The 22,748-nt window shown below is 41.5% G+C and overlaps 1 protein-coding gene across 1 annotated transcript; it reads right to left on the reverse strand.

The window, feature by feature from the left end:
• Positions 1-1,035: 1,035 nt before the first annotated feature.
• On the reverse strand, positions 1,036-22,268 carry IFNGR1 (interferon gamma receptor 1). The gene is made up of 7 exons (XM_082757985.1): positions 22,122-22,268; positions 14,181-14,295; positions 13,601-13,773; positions 12,415-12,569; positions 11,490-11,673; positions 10,300-10,415; positions 1,036-5,286 (listed from the first exon to the last, which is right to left on the reverse strand). The coding sequence occupies exons 1-7, from the start codon at positions 22,198-22,200 to the stop codon at positions 4,792-4,794; spliced, it is 1,317 nt and encodes a 438-aa protein (XP_082614111.1). The 5' UTR covers positions 22,201-22,268; the 3' UTR covers positions 1,036-4,791.
• Positions 22,269-22,748: the final 480 nt, after the last annotated feature.

The raw sequence follows: 22,748 nt of genomic DNA on the forward strand, positions 1-22,748 counted from the left end.
TGACAAACAGTTGATTTCCAAGATACATATTAGATTCTAAGATACATATTAGAATGCACTTGCTCATAATTAAGAAGTAAGAAACACGTTAAGACCTTTCTGATTATTTAAAGTTGTCATGGCTTTGGCTGAGATGATTTTCTTCAGAGGCTCACACAATGCTGTGGTTTGGATTTGTGATGAAAATAGCAGAGATACCAGAGGGATACTCAGTTGCTGCAGAGCAGCGCTTGCAGAGCTGAGGCCTCTCCTGCTCCTGGTGCTGCCCAGCCAGGGAAGGGGCTGGGGGTGCCCAGGAGCTGGTGGGGACATGGCCAGGACAGCTGGCCCAGGCTGCCCAAAGGGATGTCCCACACCGTGTGGTGCCATGCTCAGCGATAGCAGCTGGGGGAAAGGAGGAGCAAGGGGGGTGTTGGGGTGATGGTGTTTGTCCTCCCAAGAAGCTATTACGTGTGACAAGTGCCTGCTGATGGGAAGTAGCGAGGGGATTCCTTGGTTTGCTGTGCTTGCACACCCAGCTTTTGCTTACCTGGTGAACTGCCCTCACCTCATCCCATGAGTTCTCGCAGTGTTACCTTTCTGATTTTCTCTCCCATCCCACCTGTGGACAGCAAGGGAGCGGCTGGGTGGTGCTGAGCTGCCTGACGGGGCTAAACCACAACAAAGTGATCGGAAAGAGGCAGGGAAGCCCAGCTCTCCCTTCTCTATAGCTGCCAACCCACTTGAATGGCGTGACCATTTCATGTAATTCTTACAGAGAACATAATGACAGTCCCCAGGCTCGGGCATCAAACTGGACTGAAGTTACTGTCTGCTGCATCAGGAGCATGAACACAATTGTTGGATGACAACAACTGCCTACCTACCATCACACACACGTGCTATGTACACACACATCCCACCGTTTTCTATTCATTTTCAGTAATGCTCAGGCATACACCACACACATGGCACTAGGAATTAATTCAGCGAGGTTTCAAAAGCAGGAGTGTATTCAGCTCAAAAGCTGACAGAAGGAAAAAGAGCACACGTGCATTTGCCTTTTGAGATTATTATTTTTTTTTTAATTTCACATAAACAAAATTTCAATTTACAGTATTTACAAGTATTTTAGTTATAAATTTGAAAAGAGGACTAAAGCATGGTAAACGGGCCAACAGTGGATAATGAATTTTCTGGAGACAGCAAGACTTGAGTTAGACATTAGAAAATACTTCCTAAGAGTGATGAGCTGCTATAGTAGATCACTGAATCAGCTCGTGGAGTCTTTAGGCAAACGTGGAAGAGGAATGATACTGACCTGAGGAGAAGAATGAACTGTGGACCTCTGCGGGTCCCACCTCACCCAGTGGTTGCATCCATTTAGAAGACATGGAAAGCATATGAGTAAACATGGACTTCGTATCTAAAGGACAACTCTTAAAAATCACGCTAAAGAAACCTACGCAGGTCATGATAGGAAATCTGTGTTTTGGCTTCAGTAACTTGGAAGATCAAAGGTGCATTTTTTTTTTTTTTAAAGACATGCTAAAACTATTAAGATGAATTAAATGCAATTGTTCTATTTACTAATACTAAACTGTTTACATGGCACCATTTCAGAGCAATCACTTATTTCTAGTCTTAGTTGAGAAAAACAGCCTTTTGCATGCAACCTTCATTTCCTGGAATCTTCACTAGTGAAGGACTGACTACACACAAACTTGCATGTCTGTTCTGAGCAAATGCAACGCTAACATACCTTCTTTTCACAGATGCCAGCAGATTTAAAAAGAGCGATTATTTCTGTTTAAAACTACATTAGTTATTTACATGGAGAAAAAAAAAAAAAAAAAGAGCATCTGATGCCTTCATGTCAGCACAGAGCATTAGCACAGTACTTCATTGTTAATAGTAGGGCTAACAACAAGAACTTACAATACCAGTGCAAAAGGGACAGCCAAAGAAGTTCTTAGAAATGCTGGGCCAAGGGTTTGTGATGCAGGTTGTTTTACAAAGGATATAATGTTCTGATGTCTCATATTCCATAACCTCCCAAATCACCTTTAGGAGAAAGGATGAGAAGAGCGCTGAGCAGCCATGACAAGAGTAAAAAATCACCTGAAGCAGCTTGAACTGATGCAACCTTCTACACGTGTCATACTGAATAGCTGGTATTTTATGTCAGTAAAAGGCATGAACGTTAAGCAATTTTGAACCTGCAAACCTTAGGCTTTTTGACACCCAGCGCCAAGGTGCTATTCCCAAATGCTTGGGAGCTTAAGCAAACTACTATTCCATCAGAAGAATATGAGCTTATTAATTTAAACACACTTAAGTGAAAATGCATAGGTAAATACTACCCAACAGCTTCAAAAAGACATGGCTCAATTCCTCGGTACTACAGAAATGGGAAAGCAGTGCTGTAGCCAGTGAGGCATTTCTGTGTTCTCTGTTCCAAAAAGCCACCACACTACAGCTTGCTGGTAACTAGATTGTCTCCTACTAGAAATATTGTCACGCACTTACCCTGTTCTTAGGCTCTCTCTTATTACTACTGCCACCAGCAACAGCTGGAGGCAAGACTCGGAGCTTACTGACCCATGAACACATTCTTGTCTCACTGTGGCCTTACATTTTCAGTCACAGAGAGTAAATAAACAAATCTGGTGCTCTGTGCACCCTGTATTTCATAATTATAAAACCTGCCAGGTGTCCCCAAAAAAATAAAACATTGACTCTGCTTCCACTCCTTTCAGCGTTATACACACAGCACATAGAAGGGAGGTGGTCCAGGGAGGGTGATAATTCAGTGGCTTTTGTAACTATAGTTCCAAAATCTTCTCAAAAATAATAAAAAAATAATAAAGAACTTCATGATAGTAACAGTAACAGGCCAGTTGTGTACATATGTATGTTGTGTAGCACAAAATACCCGTACTCCTGTGCTTGATTTTCAGGTTAGAAAATAACAGTGCTTTTCCATTACAAATGCCAATGTGTAATGGGAATGTCTAACCACCACGCCAATTTTTTCCCACATGCACATGATAAATCTGCATTGTTTCTGACCTTAACCTCCCTATCCCTTCACTACACCCTAGCACCCTATGCAGCTCCTATTTATCAACAACCTAAAAATCTGAAAGAAATGGCACCATTTTCAAGCTCTGCACAGGACACAGCTGCTCATCTCCTTGGTGAAACAGACTGCAAAATGCACATTTCAGTGGTGAACCATACTATTAACTGAAAAGTCAGTTTTGTTGAAGATTTGACTGCAAGTTAATTCTGATTTTCAAAGCCTTCCTGTAGTACTACAGTAGTTGTACTACTTGTATAGTAGTTGCTGTATAAACTTTATCTTAAGAATAATCATGCCACTGAGAAATTTCAGGATAAAGGCACAACACTGGTTTCCCTTTAAAATCACTTGCTGTAACAAGCAAACATTTCTGATATGCATATAAAAATCATCTTTTAGAACAAAGACAATTTTGTACTCACTAACTATCTTGTGTCTGTAAAAATATCCCTTCTTCCTGAATTAAGCACTATCATAAACATTTCTTACAAACAGAAAAAAACACCACCAAATCTGGACTAAAGACAAAGTACCTGGATTGAAGGCATTAGACTTGCAAAGCTTTTAAATATAAAATTCTCATCCTTTGTTTTTCAAAACTATAATCTTACATGACAATATCCAGAGCCCTTTCAGATGACAGTGTTTTAGGAACTTCAAATTATCACATTACTTTTCTGTTGCCTCCCTCAAAAATACATCTGAAGACAATTTGGTACAGTTTCCGAGCTAGGTCATGACAATGAAAAATGGCAGTCATTTCCAACCATCTAGAAATTGTGACTGATTGGTAGAAGTCCTGTTGGTTTCTATGAGAAAACATTACATTGTTCTAAGAATTACAACAGAAATACTCTGAAGGAAAGCAGGCCGATTAATTTTGAATAACACTTCCTGAAGGGTCTGTGTAACTACTGCCGGTCACACACACCTTCCCCCTGCACCTCCGGAGGATCAGCCAGCACACTCATACAGGTGTTATCCAAAATGTGACAAGATTACACAGTGTACCTAGACAATCCATCAGGATGCAGCCATACAGAAGTAACAGTGTTTTAAAGAACAGCTATATACATCACAGGACTTCTGCTTTGAAGTTTGTTTGTTTGTTTGTTTTTAAAAAAAGTTTAACATGTACTCACTGAAATACGCGAAGTAACAACCCTGGAAACACAGACCTCTAGTTGCAGAAAAGAACATAAATAGCTGGTTCTTGATGATGGAATCAAATTTCTAAGTGACATAGGAAAAAGTTACAAGTATATTCTTACTTAAAGAGTAGGATTTCTTTGAATACATAGACATTCTTCAAAAATTTTCAGAGAAAACAATGACAAGGATAAAAATACTACCAATACCTCTCGTAAGTGATCCAGCAGCTGTTTTACACTCCTTCATAACATCTCTGCTCTTCACAGAGTACTGTTCCAATAACAGGGAACTATCTTGTTCAAACAGGAAATAGTAAGTTATGCCCTATACACAGGTATTTCTGAAAGTGAGAGGTTATTATGAAATTTCCTCCCCCCACCACCCGTTTTCATATTGTTCTTAGGTGCTATGCTCAGTCCCATTTCGGGACCCACTGTACTAAGCTGTACACTTGTCATTCTGTTTCCATCAGTGTACGTACAACCTCTAGATATTCATGATACAAGCCTGGCTCTCCATAATCTTCAGTAATGCTGTTCTTCATGAGCTTTGATTAAACATTTCATCTATCCTGGTTAGTCAGTAGACCTGTAAGCAATCACAGGTTGTTCTTCACCAACATCTATCAACATATCTAATGGCACGTGAGGCTTGTCATAGCCAGAAAATTTGGGACAGCTTCTTGGAATGACTGTTTGGTGTATTTCTGTGTCAGAAATCTCTGGACCCGAAGAGTTACTACTTGTATCTGTTTGGTTACTATTAGAAATAAAGTAACTCTCTTTTACTTTACAATTCTGTTCATCATCAGAAGGGACCTCCTCTGTAATCTTCTGCACAGAGGACTCTTCCACTTTATCTGGTGTCTCTGGCGGAGGACAAGAAGATGCTTCTTCACTGAAATTCTCAGGACTGACAGCTTCTTCTTCCGGCTCTATATTCAGCAAGGTTTCTTTGCTATTCAAAGGCGACACTGATTGGACTGGCATGATGCTTACTACAGAGATGTATTTTCCCTCTGATTTTGATTCAAAAGTGTTATCCGTGTTCAGGTTTCTTATCACAGTGACCTTAAATGGGGGAAGAAAAAAAAAAACAACAAAAAAACCACTTTTAGTTCTGCATAATTCTCTAATTTATCTGCTTTACCTTCTGTTGAAGCTTAGAGGTCAAAAAAAGGTACAAGTTCGCAATACACATTTAATGTTTTTACAGCCAATTCCAGCAGAATTAGCAAAATAAGAATCGGGTAAGGTCATCAACCTTCCTCTGACTCCACCTGTTTCATTCATACTTCCATCCAAGCTCTCAGAAATACTTTCTACATGAAAATACATTTGCAAGGATCAAACCTGTTTCATGAGTACAATCTCTGCCCACTATATTTTTAATCATCTGAAGATTTAAGCTGAAATCTTTCTAGTTATTTCTTTTATGTCACTAAGCAGTCCCTCAGTGCTGCAAGAAACTGTAACATTTTGCTTTGAAAACTCTAGCACAGGAAGACCATATTAAGTCATTCAATGGCCTGGCTCCAGCTTGTTTTGAAACATTAAGACATGCCTTCAGGATGTTTAGACTCTTCTGGTTTTGTTTTTTCTTTCTAAGGTATTTTAAAGAATATATATGAAAATCTAAGAAAGGTAAGATAGGTGTGTTAACACAACTAAGGTGAGATGGTCATCTTGGGAATTAAAGATTGCCACCAGGAAACTTTTTAAAAATTATTATTATTATTTAAAAAAAAGACATTTAAGGTGAATTGTAACGCTACGAATCTAGCTGCTCTTCAGTCATTATCCTCTCTGCACTTTCATTTTCTGTTGTGCAGAAATAGTCATAATACCACGTAGAGACTATTTGGGGTAATTCTGCATGAGTACGTATAAAAACCACCCATTCATAAGAAGTGGATGGTTAATATAGTTACAGAAACCAGAATGCAATGAAGAATGCATAGATAGTGAAAATGTTATGAACAGTTGGCATTCATGTTGTCCATTTCCAAAACGTATTTATACAGATACAAAGTATTAGTTACTTATGCCATACTTAAACTGATATTGAAGGGACTAGCATCTGTAGCTTTTCTGAGGGTAGCAAAAATCAGGCTCCAATAGTCACACAATATGTGACAAGAGAAGACAATCCATTATTTAAGCTGCCATACTTGCAGAACGTGAATTAAAATGAAATGCTACAGAAAATATGGCTAAAAGCTGCATTTCCAACTTCACTCCTACCCCAATACCTGTACATGCTGTGCCACAGCAAAAATAAAAACCTTGAACCAAATGAGCTCTTATTTCTGTCCTTTTACAATTGTCACGTGCTTCTAAAACCATAGTCCTAAAAGACACTAAGGGAAAGTCTCATACCTTATGAAGTTTCTGCATTTCACACTGCTGACTAGCAATGCTTAGAGAAAGACACAAGGATAAAATCAGTGCTTCTATGCAAGAAAGACATCCAAAGAATTCTATTCTCAAAAAGGAAACTAGTTTTCCTGTCCATGGCACAAGGTGGTACAAGCAAGATTTTACAAGACACTCCTATTCCACGAAAGAAGAAAAAACCCTTGTGGGTTTCCTGGTAGCAAAGGTTCTTTAATAGTCGCTTAGTCATTATTTACAAGATAATATAGCAGTTCATGCATTCATTTCTAGCTTCAAAGAACATAATCGATAAGCCTTACTACATACACTAACTGTAATAACACTTACAGGATCTCTAATAACAAGTGCAATCAAGATATGGGTTACTATTTTAAAACAAGTGTTACCATAAGTAAGTTATTATTTTTCCTTTAACTGTTACTGATAATGTATACAATGTTATCATCACTCTTTCTTTGTCACAAGCACTAATGAAGTAGCCTCTTCCTTCTAAGACGGTAATTGTTTGTGGTAAATATCATTCAATGACATTTGCAGGGACGTGCAATTACAATTCCTTTAAATGAAAAATTGCATAATCAGAATGACCAAAAAAATCCAGAGTCACAGAGCAAATTCCTAAGTCTTTTGTGCATGTTTGTAAGTGCTCTGGAAATTCAGTGAAAGACAACAACATTGTCACCCCTGTCGGGCTCAGAAAAAGCATCAACAGCAGAAAAGTTGACTTCAGTGTAAGCTAAAAATGCAAGCTGATGCTTTTCAGTGAGGTTTTGTCTTATTGAGCAAGTGTATTTTCTACCTACTAAAACACCGTCCACCATTTAAAGACGAGAGGCATGAATAGAAGACAGCAAAGTTTAAGTAGACGGAGATGCCCACAACTTAGCAGTAAGTTATGGACTGTCTCCTTTTAAAGTGGATAAACCTGTATCATGAATCTTAGACCAAAAATCTGGTACCACACACAGGAGAAACTGAAATGACTCAATATGATGGGTGGAAGGAAACAGCCTCTTGAAATACTTTTTGTGAGATAACTGAAAGAAAACAAATGTCTATCTCATTTCCTTCGATGTATACTCCTGGTAGGGTCTTGCCACGAATAGGGGTGTCTCAAACGTTTGGCCTAACACCTTCTCTAATGACGGTAACCATTAAATGTCCATACTGAAAGAGACTGTGGAAGTAAGACTTGAATATGACTGCAACTGCTCTCCTTGGAGGTCCTAAACAGCACGAAGATGACATTAAAAATTTTCCTGCAATCTAAATGGAAATTCATTTTTTAATTTGTCTGACCCTCAGCTAGGCTTGATAATTGCTATTTCTTATTTTTCTTTCAGAATTTCAACTTTCTGGAAGTGACTCAGATATCTTATAGGATCTACTTGAAGGCATCAGGAAGCAGATCAGTGTAAGGCAACAGTATTAAGGTGGGGCATCTTGCCTAGTCTTCTGATGTATGGAAAAACTCTTGAGATGTTTCAGAGAAGCTCAGGTACAGCACAAAAGGTCTGTGATAGGGTCTCAGATCTCAGATGCCTGTGCAGATAACTCTTTGGATAATTAAACTTATTATTCATACAAATTATTGTTTGCATTAATGTAATCATTCAAAAAATAATTTTAATTATATAAAATGAATCACAGGTTATTAATTATTCATTTTACATTCCTGTATTATTCATACCAGCTGTATTAAAACCATCTACTTGAGCTCTGCAATTTATACTGTCACCAGGGACTTCAACAGAAATGGACAGAAGGTAACAATCTTCACAAATAGGTATATTTTATTCTGTTCCTTAGCAGGAGCAACGTGGAATGTGAAGCAGACTGTGGTATGCTGGGACCTATGAATCACCAGAAAACATACAGCCCAGTAAATTGAGAATATGGACACATGTGAAGTTTCCACAAGAAAGCTAACGTGTGGACTTAGACCACACAGCAGTAGGCTCACAGGAGTTAAGTGGCACATGCTCTACTTGTGATTTTCTTTCTTCTGATCCCTTAGATGTGGTGTACCACAGTGGTTTTGGGAAGCCTGAAGAGCAATATGCTCAACGCATAGCACAGTCATCTAGATGCAGAGACTTTTGCTAAAGCAAATGGTCTTCAAAAAATTATTCTGTGCATGTAGGACAATGGTATATATTCAGACAGTTACATACGGGTGTGAAGATGAAAAAAAAATTCCAGCATCTCACTGTTTTCTAAAGGTCTGCCTGATGTCAGAGTCTAGCTGCAGAGTCCCTCAGACAGATTTATCTCATCTGACTTTCTACTAAGTCTAAATGCAGATGGCTCTCTCTGAGCTGGTCCCATGGCTCCTGTCAAAGTCCATGAAGAGAAACAGGCACTTCATGGAATGCTTTGTCTGACCAGACTTACCTATTATTGTAGAATGAGATGCCTGAGCTGCAGAAATTGATGGACTAGATTGCTGCTTACTATAAAGGGACCCAGCATCACTGGCTTGGACATCTTCACTCAGTCAGAGCAATCTCACCTCCTAATATTCCACTCCAAAGAAATCAGGCTCCAGGGGGATGTTAGGTGTTGAGCTACCCTGCACTAAGGAATCTCTTTAAGGGTCTTAAGTTGAAGAACACAGAACTGAAGATCCCTGCCTCTTCTCTCCAGAAGTCTTATGAGACTTCCTGTATCTGCCAAGAAGATACCCTCTTGATACGATGACCATTTAAAAATTACTACTACCTCACATGGCAGCTCTTGAAGATTTTTTTCAGCTACTGATGTTTATTCAGCTGTTGTGACTAACAAGATACCAGAAGGACAGTATAACAGTACTTGTCAGGGAAGAGTGGAATACCTGACATGGATGCCTGGAGGCTTCTACCGTTCTTAAAGTAGCATCCACTCCATTTTCTACATACATCTGCAGGAAGCTTTTAAGGAAGATCTGACTGTTTTCTCTGTGATTGCTCAATATAAGAGGAGATTTCCCCTAGCAGTTTTTCTTCACTCTTCCTACAGTGCTATTACGTTGTTGTTTTTTTTTTTTCCCTCCTCACTCTGCACCTCACTAAGAACACTGTAACACTTACCAGTATTATAGTATTACCAAATAACGAAGGAATCTCATGCATGTCCAATGATAGGACAAGAGACAAGAGACAATGGGCACAAAAACAAGCAAGAAATCCTACCTGAATGCAAGAAAACACTCTTTAAAAAAAATTGTAAGGTCGGTTAAACACTAGAACAGGTTGCACAGAGAGGCTGTGGAGCCTGCTTCCTTGGAGATGTTCAAAGCTCAACTGGACAGAATCCAGGGCAACCTGCTCTAGTTAACCCTGCTTAAGCAAAGAAGTTAGACAAGACAATCTCAAGAAGTCTGTTCTAACCTCAGTAATTTTGTTTCTCTGCTACTAGAATGAATACAAACCTATGTACACACACTATGGGATTTTTGGAAACTACATTCTCAAAATAGACTAAGTAACACTACTTCAGTTAAACAGAGACCAAAGTCTAATCCTACAACACGTACAGGGCATCTGACTACAGAGGCTATCATAATCTACAAACTGGTACAAATGCTATTTTTTTTAATGAAATTATGGTAAAAACAACCAGAAGGTCCATAAAGATGTTACAGGTATAAAAAAGTTACCGAGTTGGATATTAAAAATCTGATATAGATAACAAGTCTGAACTTACCAAGGATTTGGGCAGCTTTATGTTCTTCTCCCTTAGCTTCTTGAAGCCACAAAATAATGTGAAAATTACGCCCATGATCACCACAGCCACACACACAATGACCATTTTTTCTGTACCTAGGAAGTTATAGCAAATTCTGTTAAGAAGTTTGGAAAATAAACCACTGCTGTGCTGTACCATTTAGAAAAAATGTAGAAACTGCTATAGCTCAGGATGCAGTATGCAAATTTATTAATTTAACAAATTTTTTCACTGAAGAGAACTTAATTTTTAAAGCAGTATATGAAGTACATAAAAATTACAACATAAGATTTTCAATTCACATAACAGTCGTGTTTTTATAGAGGTAAAGAATTTTTATAATTTATTTTTTGTTCCTTAGAGATGATGTATGGGTATGAATTTTTTTTAAAAAACACACTTTCTGTGTGAGAGCATATTAATCGACGTAAGAATTACTGTGCATCTCTGCACAATAAAATCAAAATGTGAAATCCGAAACAGAACTTTTATCTAATATTTATAGAGGACTCCATTAGTCCAATTTGCCTTTAAGCCTTCCCCCTCAACCGCACTGCTCCTCCTGTGCATAAAAGAAAGAACACAACTGCTTCTATCAATTTTATCTCTTTTCCCTAGTGAAGTTTTGTGCCATAATGAAGTAACATTATAATGGTTGTAACAGACTACCAGAGATACAAAGATGGGCTACCAACTAGCTACCATTGTTCCCTTTAATTAAGAAGCAGCAGATTTATTACAACTTTATTACAAGTTACTTCAAGTTCCAGAATAACTAAATGCATTTTCTACTGTGATGTGACTCAAAAAGCCATTTATTAGAAGACAGGTATAGTGCTTCCAAAAGCCATATAACCCAATAAGCAATCAATTTGTCAGTTGTTAATTATACCAATGATCAGGTATAATAAAACCAGTTTTGTAATACCAGTGAAGCAGGAAAAAGCACCCAGAAAACTCAGGATTACTTGCAAATAACACATGATTTTTAAAAGTCTTTGGAACAGGGAAAGTGCATTTGGAAAAGAATGACCATGCTTTTTCTTTTTTCATATTCTCTCATGGATATCCTAGTGATGTCATGACTGTATCGGAGCTCAAATACTTTGCTGTAACATATCTCTAGTTAGACTCATTAAGTTGCTAGTAAAATTTTAGCGTTTTCTTACTTGTAGTTTGCTCAAGAGGAACCTGAATGCAGCTTTCTTCGGACGGGGCACCAACTATCAGATTTTCAAACAAAATTCCCTTTGCCGAAACACAGTAAGTAGAACCATTAGGAGTAACTGGGATGTCTAGGCTGCATTTATTTGTAAACTGTAGACAGTCATCTGCAAAAACCTCATTTTTATGCTAAAAAAAAAAACAAACAGACAGACATACATGTAATATTTATATCATTTGACTAAATACATGATAGATGTTACAGTACCTTCCAACACTTCTTAAATGTTGCAACACTATTTGGTGTGGCTCCTATATCTACATGCCTTACAAAAGCTGTGAACTCCAACTATCAATTTTTGAGCTACCTTATGCTTGTTTATTTAATAAGACCATAGTGCTTTCATTTAAACTTTTCAGATGCAGATAAAACACACTCTGTTCATATTCCATACTTTCATTCCTAGTTCACCTGTACCTAGATGCATATAAAGGTTAACTGTAAATAACCGTATGTACTATCATTTTCCTAAAGTTCACCCTCTGTGATTGCTACGTAAAGTGGTATCAATATCTTTAATATTCTGAAATGAAAGGTCTATCTAGGTATGTGAAAGGAGTATAGTTATCCATGTTTTAGCAGGTATGCAGAAATAACAGCATGTGATCCAGTAATCCTCTCTTTCATGTACAGCTAATGCAATTATCTGATTCTTGTTGGAAAAAGTGCATTTGGAGAAACTTTCAGACCTTCAAGTCCTCTTACTGTAACCCAGGTTTTAGGGTTTCAGCACTCCTATGTTACATTTGACTGCCCTTTTTTTTTTTTTTTTTTTTTAATATCTGTGGGCTCTGTGCGTCAGAGGAAAGAATCCCTTGTTATGTATTCAAAACAAATAAGTGTTTTTAAGTTTTTATTTTGAAACATACCTGAGTTTCATTATCCCAGAAAGTCACCTGGTACGTGAAATCTAAATTGTCTGTGATCCAAGGCTGAAACTCCATAGGAAATACAGGATGGTAAATATTAACTATGATTTTATCAGCGTGCCTTGAGAGATTCAGTTTTGGAGGTCCTATTTTTCCTGCAACACATTTTTCCTTTACTATTAGTCCAAAGTTTTTAACACAGTATTGAGATAAAGAAATCTAACAAAACAGGCTACTTGTAGTTAACTTTCCAAAATTCATTAGATTCAAGAAGACTGATATGTTCACTTTAATGTTGTTAACATTATATATCTGCAACATTGGGAAATAATGGATGCATTTCGATACATAAGTGAACCTGCTTCTAAAATGGAAATAATGGAGATTACTGTTAAGAAGTCAAACTTTCCTATGCATATAGGACCATAAAGAAATCACTGATAACAGAAAATCCAACAAAGCAATTATGCCATGTGAATGAGAACAAAACAAAGTACTGCTGACTATATGCCACCATGAATTATGCTGAGCTAAAAACAATACTGTGCTGAAACAAAGGCTATTTGAAAACATAAACAAATCTTATCTTTAAGAATAATAGTTCTGATTTCTGGTGGCAATCGCCTATGCAAATTTTTAGTATCTAATAATCTAACTCTAACTTAGCCTTGTCCAACAGGAAGGTGATTTTATCTCTCTTCTCCATCCATGGCTGCCAGTTTACTGCCAACATTCAAACTCAGCATTATTAGCATGACTTCTATCCCTCTGTCAAACGCTTGAAACCCAACACTGATTTTAAGTCATGAGAGCACTGAGTAAGGGAATGGAGTAGAGAAAAAGGAAAGCATAGTGGGGAAACAAGGAGACACTCTCCATTTCTCCATCTCCAGCAGTGCATAAATCCAGTTCTACCAGAAGCACAGCCCGGGTCAGAGAGAATCTCATGGGCAATGTCTCACTCAAGTCCAATACCACAGTGACAGGGCAAACAAGTCCCTAGAGAGACAGAACTATGGAAGTTCCTACTGAGCAACCATCATGCTTTGCTTTGTCCTGGACTCCCAACTTTATGAGACAGAATAATACAGCAACAAGGATACTCTGATCATTAAAAGAAACAAATAAAAAAAAAAACAAAAACATATTCTGGGAAAGGAATTACAAGATCTATGATAGAACTTACCATGCTTTTGCAAAATAAACTCATTTGTTTCAACATACTCAGACTGTTCTGATCCAACAACAGCTTTAACTCGAAACCAGTAAGGAGAAAAAGTTTCCTTTACTTCCCGTGAGAGATCACAAGAATTAGTTGAGATGTTCACACAAGTTGAAACAGTCATATAGGTACCTGGGCTGTAAAACAGAACAAGCAATAGCTGTTATTTCAAAAGAAAAATACTGTACAACACACTGCCTGTGATAAAACAACACTGCAAGTGACAGAGCACTGGCACAGGTTGCCCAGAGAGGCTGTGGAGGCTCCTTCCTGGGAGATCTCCAGAAGCCGCCTGGACGTGGTCCTGGGCACCCTGCTCTGGGTGTCACTGACTGAGCAACAGGTCGGACCAGATGGCCTCCAGAGGGCCCTGCCAGCCTCAGCCATTCTGTTTTTTTTGGAGAATTTTATCTTAATTTACACTTTGGCAACCTTTACGGGACGTCAGCACATAAAAAACCCCAAACTTATCACCATGGACTGATTGTTTTTGTGCTTCTAGAGAATATGAGGTACCTGAAATGACAAAAAAGTATGAACTTACATGTAAGGTTTCATTTCCACAACAAAATAAGGCGTTTCAGACATAGGCTGGTACTGCCAACTCAAGACTGTTTTGAAATTTTGGGATGTTACCACAAGGTCTGTTGGTGAAGGTACTGGAAGAAGCAGAACAATTGCACTTAGTCAAATACGAGAATAGTCAAATATATTTCTAAATACTTTGGAAAAGGCAACGTGCAAGATATGACTGGAAAAATTAGACACAAAAACTGCAAGTTGTTCCCCCAGTGGACCCAGTTTGCCATGAGTACAAACACACTTGAGCTCTGCATGCTGATTTACTATTCTTTTCTCCTACAGAGAAAGTTTTCTTTCTACTTGCAACCCTGAACCTCAAATAACCCATGTCCATTGGAAACAAGTCTGTCAGACAGACCTTATCAGGTCCATCAGGATGATTACATCCCTATGTCCGTATTACACAGGTAAACCGGCAGGGCTGATAGCTTACTGAAATTAGAGATTAACCCCAAAACCTGCAGATTTATCTGGCTCTTCAGAACTGACCCAGAAAGAGGAGATGGGGAAGTGTGTCACCAAACCTGCTGAATCCAGGCTGTGTGCCCCCTAATGCCTCCTGTCTCCTAACGTCTCAGCCTAGCCGAAAGACAACAGGCCTGCCAGGGAAAGCTTGGATTCAACGTCAATTTCTGATGATGACATTTTTACATTCCCAGCAGTACTTCTGGAAGGCTGTGATAATAAAATCCTACCAGTTGCAAGGAATTTTAGCACTGAAACTACCGTGTAGGCCCATACTCATGAGACTATCTGAAGTACGTTTTATTAACAGCACCAGAGGTGAGGAAGTGACACACAAATAAAAGTAGCATCAACAGCTTCCTCACACAGCAAACTTCTGAGCACCAACAGCAGCAGAGATACTGGGGGAGCCGCTGCACAGGAATGAAAATGACTTAATGCTTTAACTACTTAGGGCTGTCACAGGGCATTCAGAAGGGCAAAAATGAGGTTCACAACCATTTTAATTGCCGCTTCTTAGCTTCTCAATGTCTGATTTGGCATCGCTAATATTCTGCCAAGATAGCATTTGTGAAACATTGAAAGGTAACTTGTGTTTGACCTGCTCCAGGCTGCTGCTTGTTCACAACACAAATGCTCCTACTTCACTTCGTGATACGCTGAGGGAAAGTAAACAGTTTTCATGTCTTGAAAACAAGACCACAAAGATAACACCTTACAGAAAGCAATATCCAGAGGCTGAGATACACCATTAACCTCGAAGATCTGATGATTACACATAATATGCCTCACTCCACAAGTGGTGCTGTGGTTTAGTTATTTCACAGAATCACACATTTGATAGTATGTACGGGAGTGGTATTTCAGTTATTGGAATAAAGGAACCTAATCATCAAATTCTCAACCACAAGAAAAAAAAAGGTGACAAGCTGGCAAAAGAGGTGTCAAAGCACACAGACGTCACACTGTGCCTTAAAAAATAAACACTTGCATAGAAATAATCATGTGATTCCTGCATTTTTATTTTATTTCACATACAGGTATTACCTTCAGTTAATGAACGATCGTGTTTTCTTTAATTGAAATCAGTTTGCATCTCCATGTCTTAGTTATTCAAAAATGGTTCTTAAATAAGGTTTATTATGCCAGCTAAGTGTTTCTCTGGTGCTTATTACCACATTATGCAAGGAAATGCATTTAGATCTACTTCAGTATTTTCCCAACAGCTCCATAGGAGACGTGAGCATGCTCCAGCTGTGAGACTACAAAGGAACTTGGAAGAAAACAAACCTTCCTCATGGAAAGCCAACTTTCTTCACAAGTCACACCCCGTTCCCAGCCACTAGGGAGGTCACCACCCCGTAACACAATGACCACAGGTTGGCCACGATCACGTATAGGAACAAGAGTTTACACAGACCATCAGCTCATCCTTTTCATCAGTACTGTTAACAACTTTGTCTCCAGTGGTAAGCTAGTCAAGCAGCATGTCCCTCTCTTACCTTTCACGCCATATCCTTAAGACCTTAAGGATACTCTTCAGTATGAGCTGAGAAGCTAAAATTTTTAACTCTACTTATGAACAAAAGCCAGTAGAGAAAGAGGTTTATAGCACACTTTCTCTCACCTCATTAACCTCTCCATGTTTCACAAGCCAAGAATTACCTATTTTACCCATTAAAGTAATTTTTCTACCAGATGACACCTTTCACTCCTTTTCCCTTACTCTCCACTGGCACTGACCATCTTGTCTCTCAGGCTGTCTAATGCACATGTAGTACATTCAATGGAAATTGTTCCCAACTTGCATTTACCTATGAGATTTGCTGACTCCACTTGAAAGCCGAAGAAGGCCTGGGTGCTCACCTCCTTTTCCTAACTACACTAATTATTTCCATGGAAGACGCTACCTCTACCTGGGAAGGCTGCCTAATCAGTTTGAGTCACCAAGTACTTTACTCATCAGCTCATTTAGCAGCACACAGAGGCTGAGCTAAAGTCACAGCAGCTTAAAGACAGAGAAGTGAGTGCTCAGCACTACAACAGTTTAGACCACGGGACTTCAAAATGGGCGTGGAAATAGGAAATATAGTCTACTTCTACTTCCTAAGGGATTCTAGTCCCTTTATTCAGGCTTATTAGCTCCCTTTTTTTCTCCTTTTTTTAAAAAAAAAAAAAAAAAAAGCATCTTAATTTGTCTAGCTGACAGCCCCTTTATTCAGGCTGTCTATAGGACTTCTAACGATCCGACAAGTTCTAGTTTGCTCCCAGTTCAAGTGTGGTGATGTCTACCCGCAGTGAGCCCTGCTCACCTCGTCCTGTAAGACAGCACCACAGGCCAACAGAAAGGAAACAGATTTTGCACAGAATTTGAATTAGGTACATGCATTATGAACAACATCTGAGGAACTTCAGCAGCCCTCTGTTCATAGAATGAAGGAATAAAAGAAGGTAGGCCAGTAATATCAGGGTTTTTTTTGTTTGTTTTGTTTTTTTAACATCACTAAAAGAAAGTAAGCATGCTTGGATTTTGAGGATAAAGAACCAGAATGTCAGAAAGTAAAGTTTGGAGTGAGGAGGGCTAAGAGCCAAGTACAAGCATCATCACAGAGCGTAGTTGATTTATGTGGCAAGATTTTGGTAGCAGGGGGCTGCAGGAGTGCCCTCTGTGAGAGGAATCCAGCAGCTGCCCCACGTTAGATAAGGGCCAGTTTCAGACGGCTCCAAATGGACCTGGCTGCTGCCCATAGCTGAGCTAATAAGAGATGTTGTTTGTGCCTCTGTGAGAGGATATTTAAGAAAGGGGGGGGGGGGATAATGCTTCACAACAGCAGCTGGGAGTGTGAGGAGTGCGAAGCAGCCCTGCAACCCCCCAGGTGAGTGCAGCAGGAGGGCAGGAGGTGCTCCAGGCAGGCAGCAGCAGTTCCCCTGTGGTCTGTGGAGAGGCCCCTGGTGGAGCAGGCTGTCCCCCTGCAGCCCATGGGTCCCACATGGAGCAGATCTCCACGCTGCAGCCCCCCCATGGGTGGAGGAGCCCCCGGTGGAGCAGGTGGATGTGGCCTGGAGGAGGCTGCAGCCCATGGAGAGCCCCCGCAGGAGCAGGGGTCTGGGGGGAGCTGCAGCCCGTGGAGAGGAGCCCACGCAGGAGCAGGGGTCTGGGGGGAGCTGCCGCCCACCCGTGGGGGCCCTGTGCTGGAGCAGTTTGCTCCTGGGAAATGGATGGACCCCATGGGACGGAGCCGTGTGGGAGCTGTTCTTGAAGAGCTGCTGCCTGTGGGCAGCCCCCCAGGCTCAGCTGGGGAAAGACGGCATCCAAGGGAGGGACCCCATGGGGAGCAGGGGCAGGGAGAGACCGTGAGGGAGCGGTGGGGATGAAGCATCAGGGACTGACTTCAGCCCCCATTGCCTGTTCCCCTGCGCCACTCGGGGGGAGGAGATGTAGAATAGGGAGGATGGGAGGGAAGGTGTTTTAGCTTGCTTTTAGTTTCTCACTTCTCTAGCCTGTTAGTAATGGGCAATACATTTAATTAGTCTCCCTATGCTGAGTCTGTTTTGCCCATGACAGTAATTGTTGAACCATCTCCCTGTCCTCATCTCAGCCCTCGAGCCCCTTCCATCATATTTTCCCCCTTTTCCCTTTGAGGAGGGGGAGTGAGAGAGTGGTTGTGGTGGAGCTCAGCTGCCCACCTGAGTAAAACCACCACATGGGGCAACCAAGAAGCCGAGCGCCTAACAGAAGGAACAGAATAGGAATGCAATCATGTAGCTGATCTTGGCAAACTCACACTAGGATCAGTTTATAATGAACACGCACAACTCAAAAAGAAATGTGGATATTTGTTCATATGCAAACAGTCCAAACTAACTAACGCTCCCACATCAGTGACAAAGACCTCCACAGATACGACAGACACTGTTGTGTGTTTACATATATGCATATATACACACATGCACAACATATTACACACATACACCGCATGTGTTGGGAAGATATTTGATTATTATCTTCACTGAAGTATTAGCATTTTGGAGACATTCGTGTCTTCAGCTAACCCGCACAGCGGACAGGAAGGAAATACATGTAGGAGGGGATTAAAAGCCAAATGCCACTGAAAGATTTTTGCTTTTGAAAATCTGAGCAGGTTAAAATATGTAAACTGAGAAAGGTTTCTGTGCCTGCCTGAAACTAATCTGTCTTGTTCACTACATAAATGCTCCTGAACAATACTACCTACGGAAAGTACTTGTGAAGTAATGTTTATAGCAGCCACATATTCAGTCAAATCTATTTTAAAGTACATACAGAAGGTCTTAGTATTTGATAAGTGTAGATGTCCCACCTATTCACTGAGCCTCAGTGATGCATTATCCAAGAGTGAAAAAAGATGAACCTGAGAAGGGGACATTTCAGAGATGTAAAAATGAGACAGACAGCCTCCATACTGATGTTTCTTTCTTGCCCAACACCAAAGATCCTTCTTCCCTCCTAGCAGATGCCATGAGGCATTACCATACACACAGAGGCTTCCTTACTACTGCTCACAAAAGCAGAGTTTGACTGAAAGCCTCACAATACATGTGACTGACCAGGTGCCAGTGAGCCCACAATGCAGACTCCACAGCACAGCCACCTGAAACAACGCTGACAAAGATCCAGACAGCTCTCTGAAGCTGCACACGCTGAATAAACTTCACTCAGGTACTCAAATACAAATTGACAGCTCGAATCGAAAGCTTAATGAGAAACTGTTAGAAATCCTGTGAAGACGCAGTGTTTGAAACTGCTCCTTTTTTGGATTTTCATGAAAAATAAATAAGTCCTTATAAACCTCAGGAGAGGCATCACAGGAAAACCGTTTTAAGCCGTTTCTGTAAGATACGAGACACAACAGTTCTCATTTTGCTGTGGATTCCTGCCAAGTGGTTATCTCACCATTTAGCCTGTTAAAAGACAGCCAGACACAGCACTACAAAACCGTTACCCTGTGCTACTGGCAAGAAAAACAGCATGCCTTCCCCAGGCCAGCCCTGCGCTCCATCTGAGCTCATACACCCCCTTTACGTGCACCCAGGAAGGACAGAGGCTTTGGTGCCTTCACGAATGTAGAAGCCATGATTCTCCTCAGCTGTCACCACCACCAAAGGGGAAAAGACAGAGGTAAAAAGATCAGAAAAATCTTCACTACCACCGGGCTGCAAGGTGCTGGAGAACCCTGCTCCTGCTGCCTGCTTGGCTGCCTTCTGGGTCGCATCCGTGGGAGGTCTGCAGGCACTCGCCTTCACCTGCTTTGTTGTCCCTCCAAGAAGAAATCCTGGGCGTACACTTCTCCTGTAATGCCACTCCTATCCCTGGTGGCACTTCCTTAACAGAGTCATTAAAAGTGAGCTTGAGTTAGCACATGCAACAGCAATTCGGTGCAGGAGGTTCCACTGCAAGTTCTCCAAAGATCTTCAATTCCTTTCTAGGAACCACCATTCAATTTACAAACAAAGAGAGGACAAAAACTAAGGGTGAAATTTAAAGCTGTTATGCTTTTAAAAATACGAGTGAAATAAATATTCTTGGTTGTGTGACATCAAACGCTAGGGGCAGTATTTAGTGCCTTTGAGAACAGCTACTATTTACAAGTTTTATTTCCTCATGGAGCTTGCTCTAAAAGTTTTTGTTTATGATAAAATATCTCAGCCAGGTAGTATTCTGTATGAATTTTTTACCCTTTTATAATAGCTGAGACGTCATGGTACAGCACTCTCTATTATCAAAATTTTGTCTACAGCTGGACAGAAGAACTGCTATGACTGCCGGTAATCAGAATCAAAACAACAAACCCAAAAGACCAAGATCACCACAACACAACTGGAAGCCAGCCACAAAAAGGAAGTACACACACCTCCTTGGAAATTTGGCTTTCAATCAGCAAGAAGCACCTCAAACTGCTATTGCAGTCTCCAAATCTGCTTCCACTACAACTGCAACCTTGACCAGAGGCCTCCCTTTCTGGATACTTACACCCCAACAGCTCCCACCAGTGAATGCCCAGCTCCAAGGTGAGTCACAGGCATATCTGTGCAGACGAGCTAAGTGCCCAGCTGCAGAAAACACAGCGAGCCTTCAGCTATTTGGACGACTGCTGCCTGGGAGACGATGACCGGCTGAAGGGCATTTCCTCATTGCACACTCAGCCCGAGCCACTTTATACTGTCAAAACACTAAAAGCCCTATTAAGACTTCAGAAAATAAGCACTCTATCATAACAAAGGAAAGCATCATAAATGCGTTTCAGAATTCCCCGTTTCCTACTCTCATCTTTCCACTGTAAGCCAACACATCTGCTTGCATCTACATAATAATGAAATAAAGTTACGGTAATGGTCTGTCTTCACAGGCATAACCAGCTTTTTCATTCATCTAATACACAGCAGTATCTGTTAGAACTCCCTCCAACACATTTTTTTGTCTAAAAAAATTAAGTTTTTGCTTAAAGGATGAAGCCTCTGAAGGGTATGTTTATAGAGGCTGTGGCCAACCTGCACACTGGTCACCAGGAAAAACTCTACTTGTGTTTTCAGGACACAACTCAAAAGCGTGTGCTGCGGATTTCAGCTGAGGCTTTACTGCACTCATGCACAGAAAAATGAGCATTTTACTTCCAGGTAGCTTGATATTATCTCATCTACCCCACAGCACTTTTCCAGAGCCTCCCAGTGAGGCAATTATTGTGCTGGATTAGCCTGGATTGTGGCAGCTTCAACTCACAGTCGTGATTTACTGTACTGTGCTTTTTAACCTCAAAATCGCTTGCCACAACGTCAAAACATCATGTTTCGTTGGCAATAAAAGCATATCCTCAGAAGACGTGAAGTCAGATCCCCAAGGCCAGCATTCACCTTGAAACCTTGAAGGAAAGGCGTTGTGGGCAAGGTCTAACAACCTGTTGGCAAGGTGAATGAGCTGGCTGCGAACTGCCCCGTCACGCCAGCCGTCCCTGCCCCAAGCTGGGGGCAGGTAAAAAAACCCCAGCAACCTTCCCAAGCCCTGCGAGGTGCGGGCTCGGGCCGTGCAGCCGGGCAGGGAGCTGAGCGATGCGCAGCCCCACACCACCCGCTGGCAGCACCCGCAGCGCGTGGGGATGCGATCCACCAGCACTGATTTCTGCCATCAGCCTTTAGGCATACAGCCAAGCTCTACGGCACACAGCTCCCCACGCCCCTCACCCCCTACACCTCCATCCCCCGCTTTCCCTGCTCTTTTTTTTTTGCTCTGCCCACTCTCCCCTCTACCCCCGCAGCTCGCAGCTCGCCGCACCCCGCGGGCAGCGCCAGCCCCGAGGGCGCCGCTTCCCCCCCGCACCCCGCCGCGGCCGCCTCCATTTTCTCGCTGCCCCCCCTCCCCCCTTTCCCCCCTGCGCCCCGCTGCTGCCCGGTCCCGGCTCGTTACCTGCGGGCGGCTGCTCCCCGCTGCCCGCCGCGCTCCGCCCGGCCGCCAGCAGCGGCAGCAGCGCCAGCAGCAGCCGCATGGCGCCGGGCACGGCCCCGGGGCTGCTCCGCTCCCCCAGCCAGGCGCCTGCGCCCTGGCCTGCAGCGGGCAGGGCCCGGCCGGGAAGCGGCGGGCGGGCGCTGACGAGGCGGGGGCGGCCGGGCGGCGGCCTCGGGGCTTTTTTTTTTTTTTTTTTTTTTTTTTTTTTTTTTTTTTTTGAGTTTTGCTGTTAAGTGCTGATACAGGCTCGGATCTGGCAGCTCGCACCGCTGGAAGGGCGCCCTCCTCTTCGGGGCTTGCTGGGACTTCTGCTATGTCCCGATTTCGCTTAAAAATAAATAAATAAATAAATGAATAAAAAGGAAGAAGAAGAAAATTCGAACGCAAATGACCTTTTCTAGCCTGCCTTCTGCTTCTCTACGTTGTTTATTTTCCCGTTTGTATGTGAACGCTAAAAGCACCTTAAAAGCTAAAAACACCTAAAAGCTAAAGCCACCCAGAAGTACCTAAAAGCACCTAAAAGCTAAAAGCTCTTTCAAGTTTGTAGCAGGAGCTTATTTCAGCTGGTCGGGAAAACATCCCTGGCCG

This window comes from Aythya marila (genome assembly GCF_965140915.1).
Source record: "Aythya marila genome assembly, chromosome: 3".
NCBI classification, from domain to species: Eukaryota; Metazoa; Chordata; class Aves; order Anseriformes; family Anatidae; genus Aythya; species Aythya marila.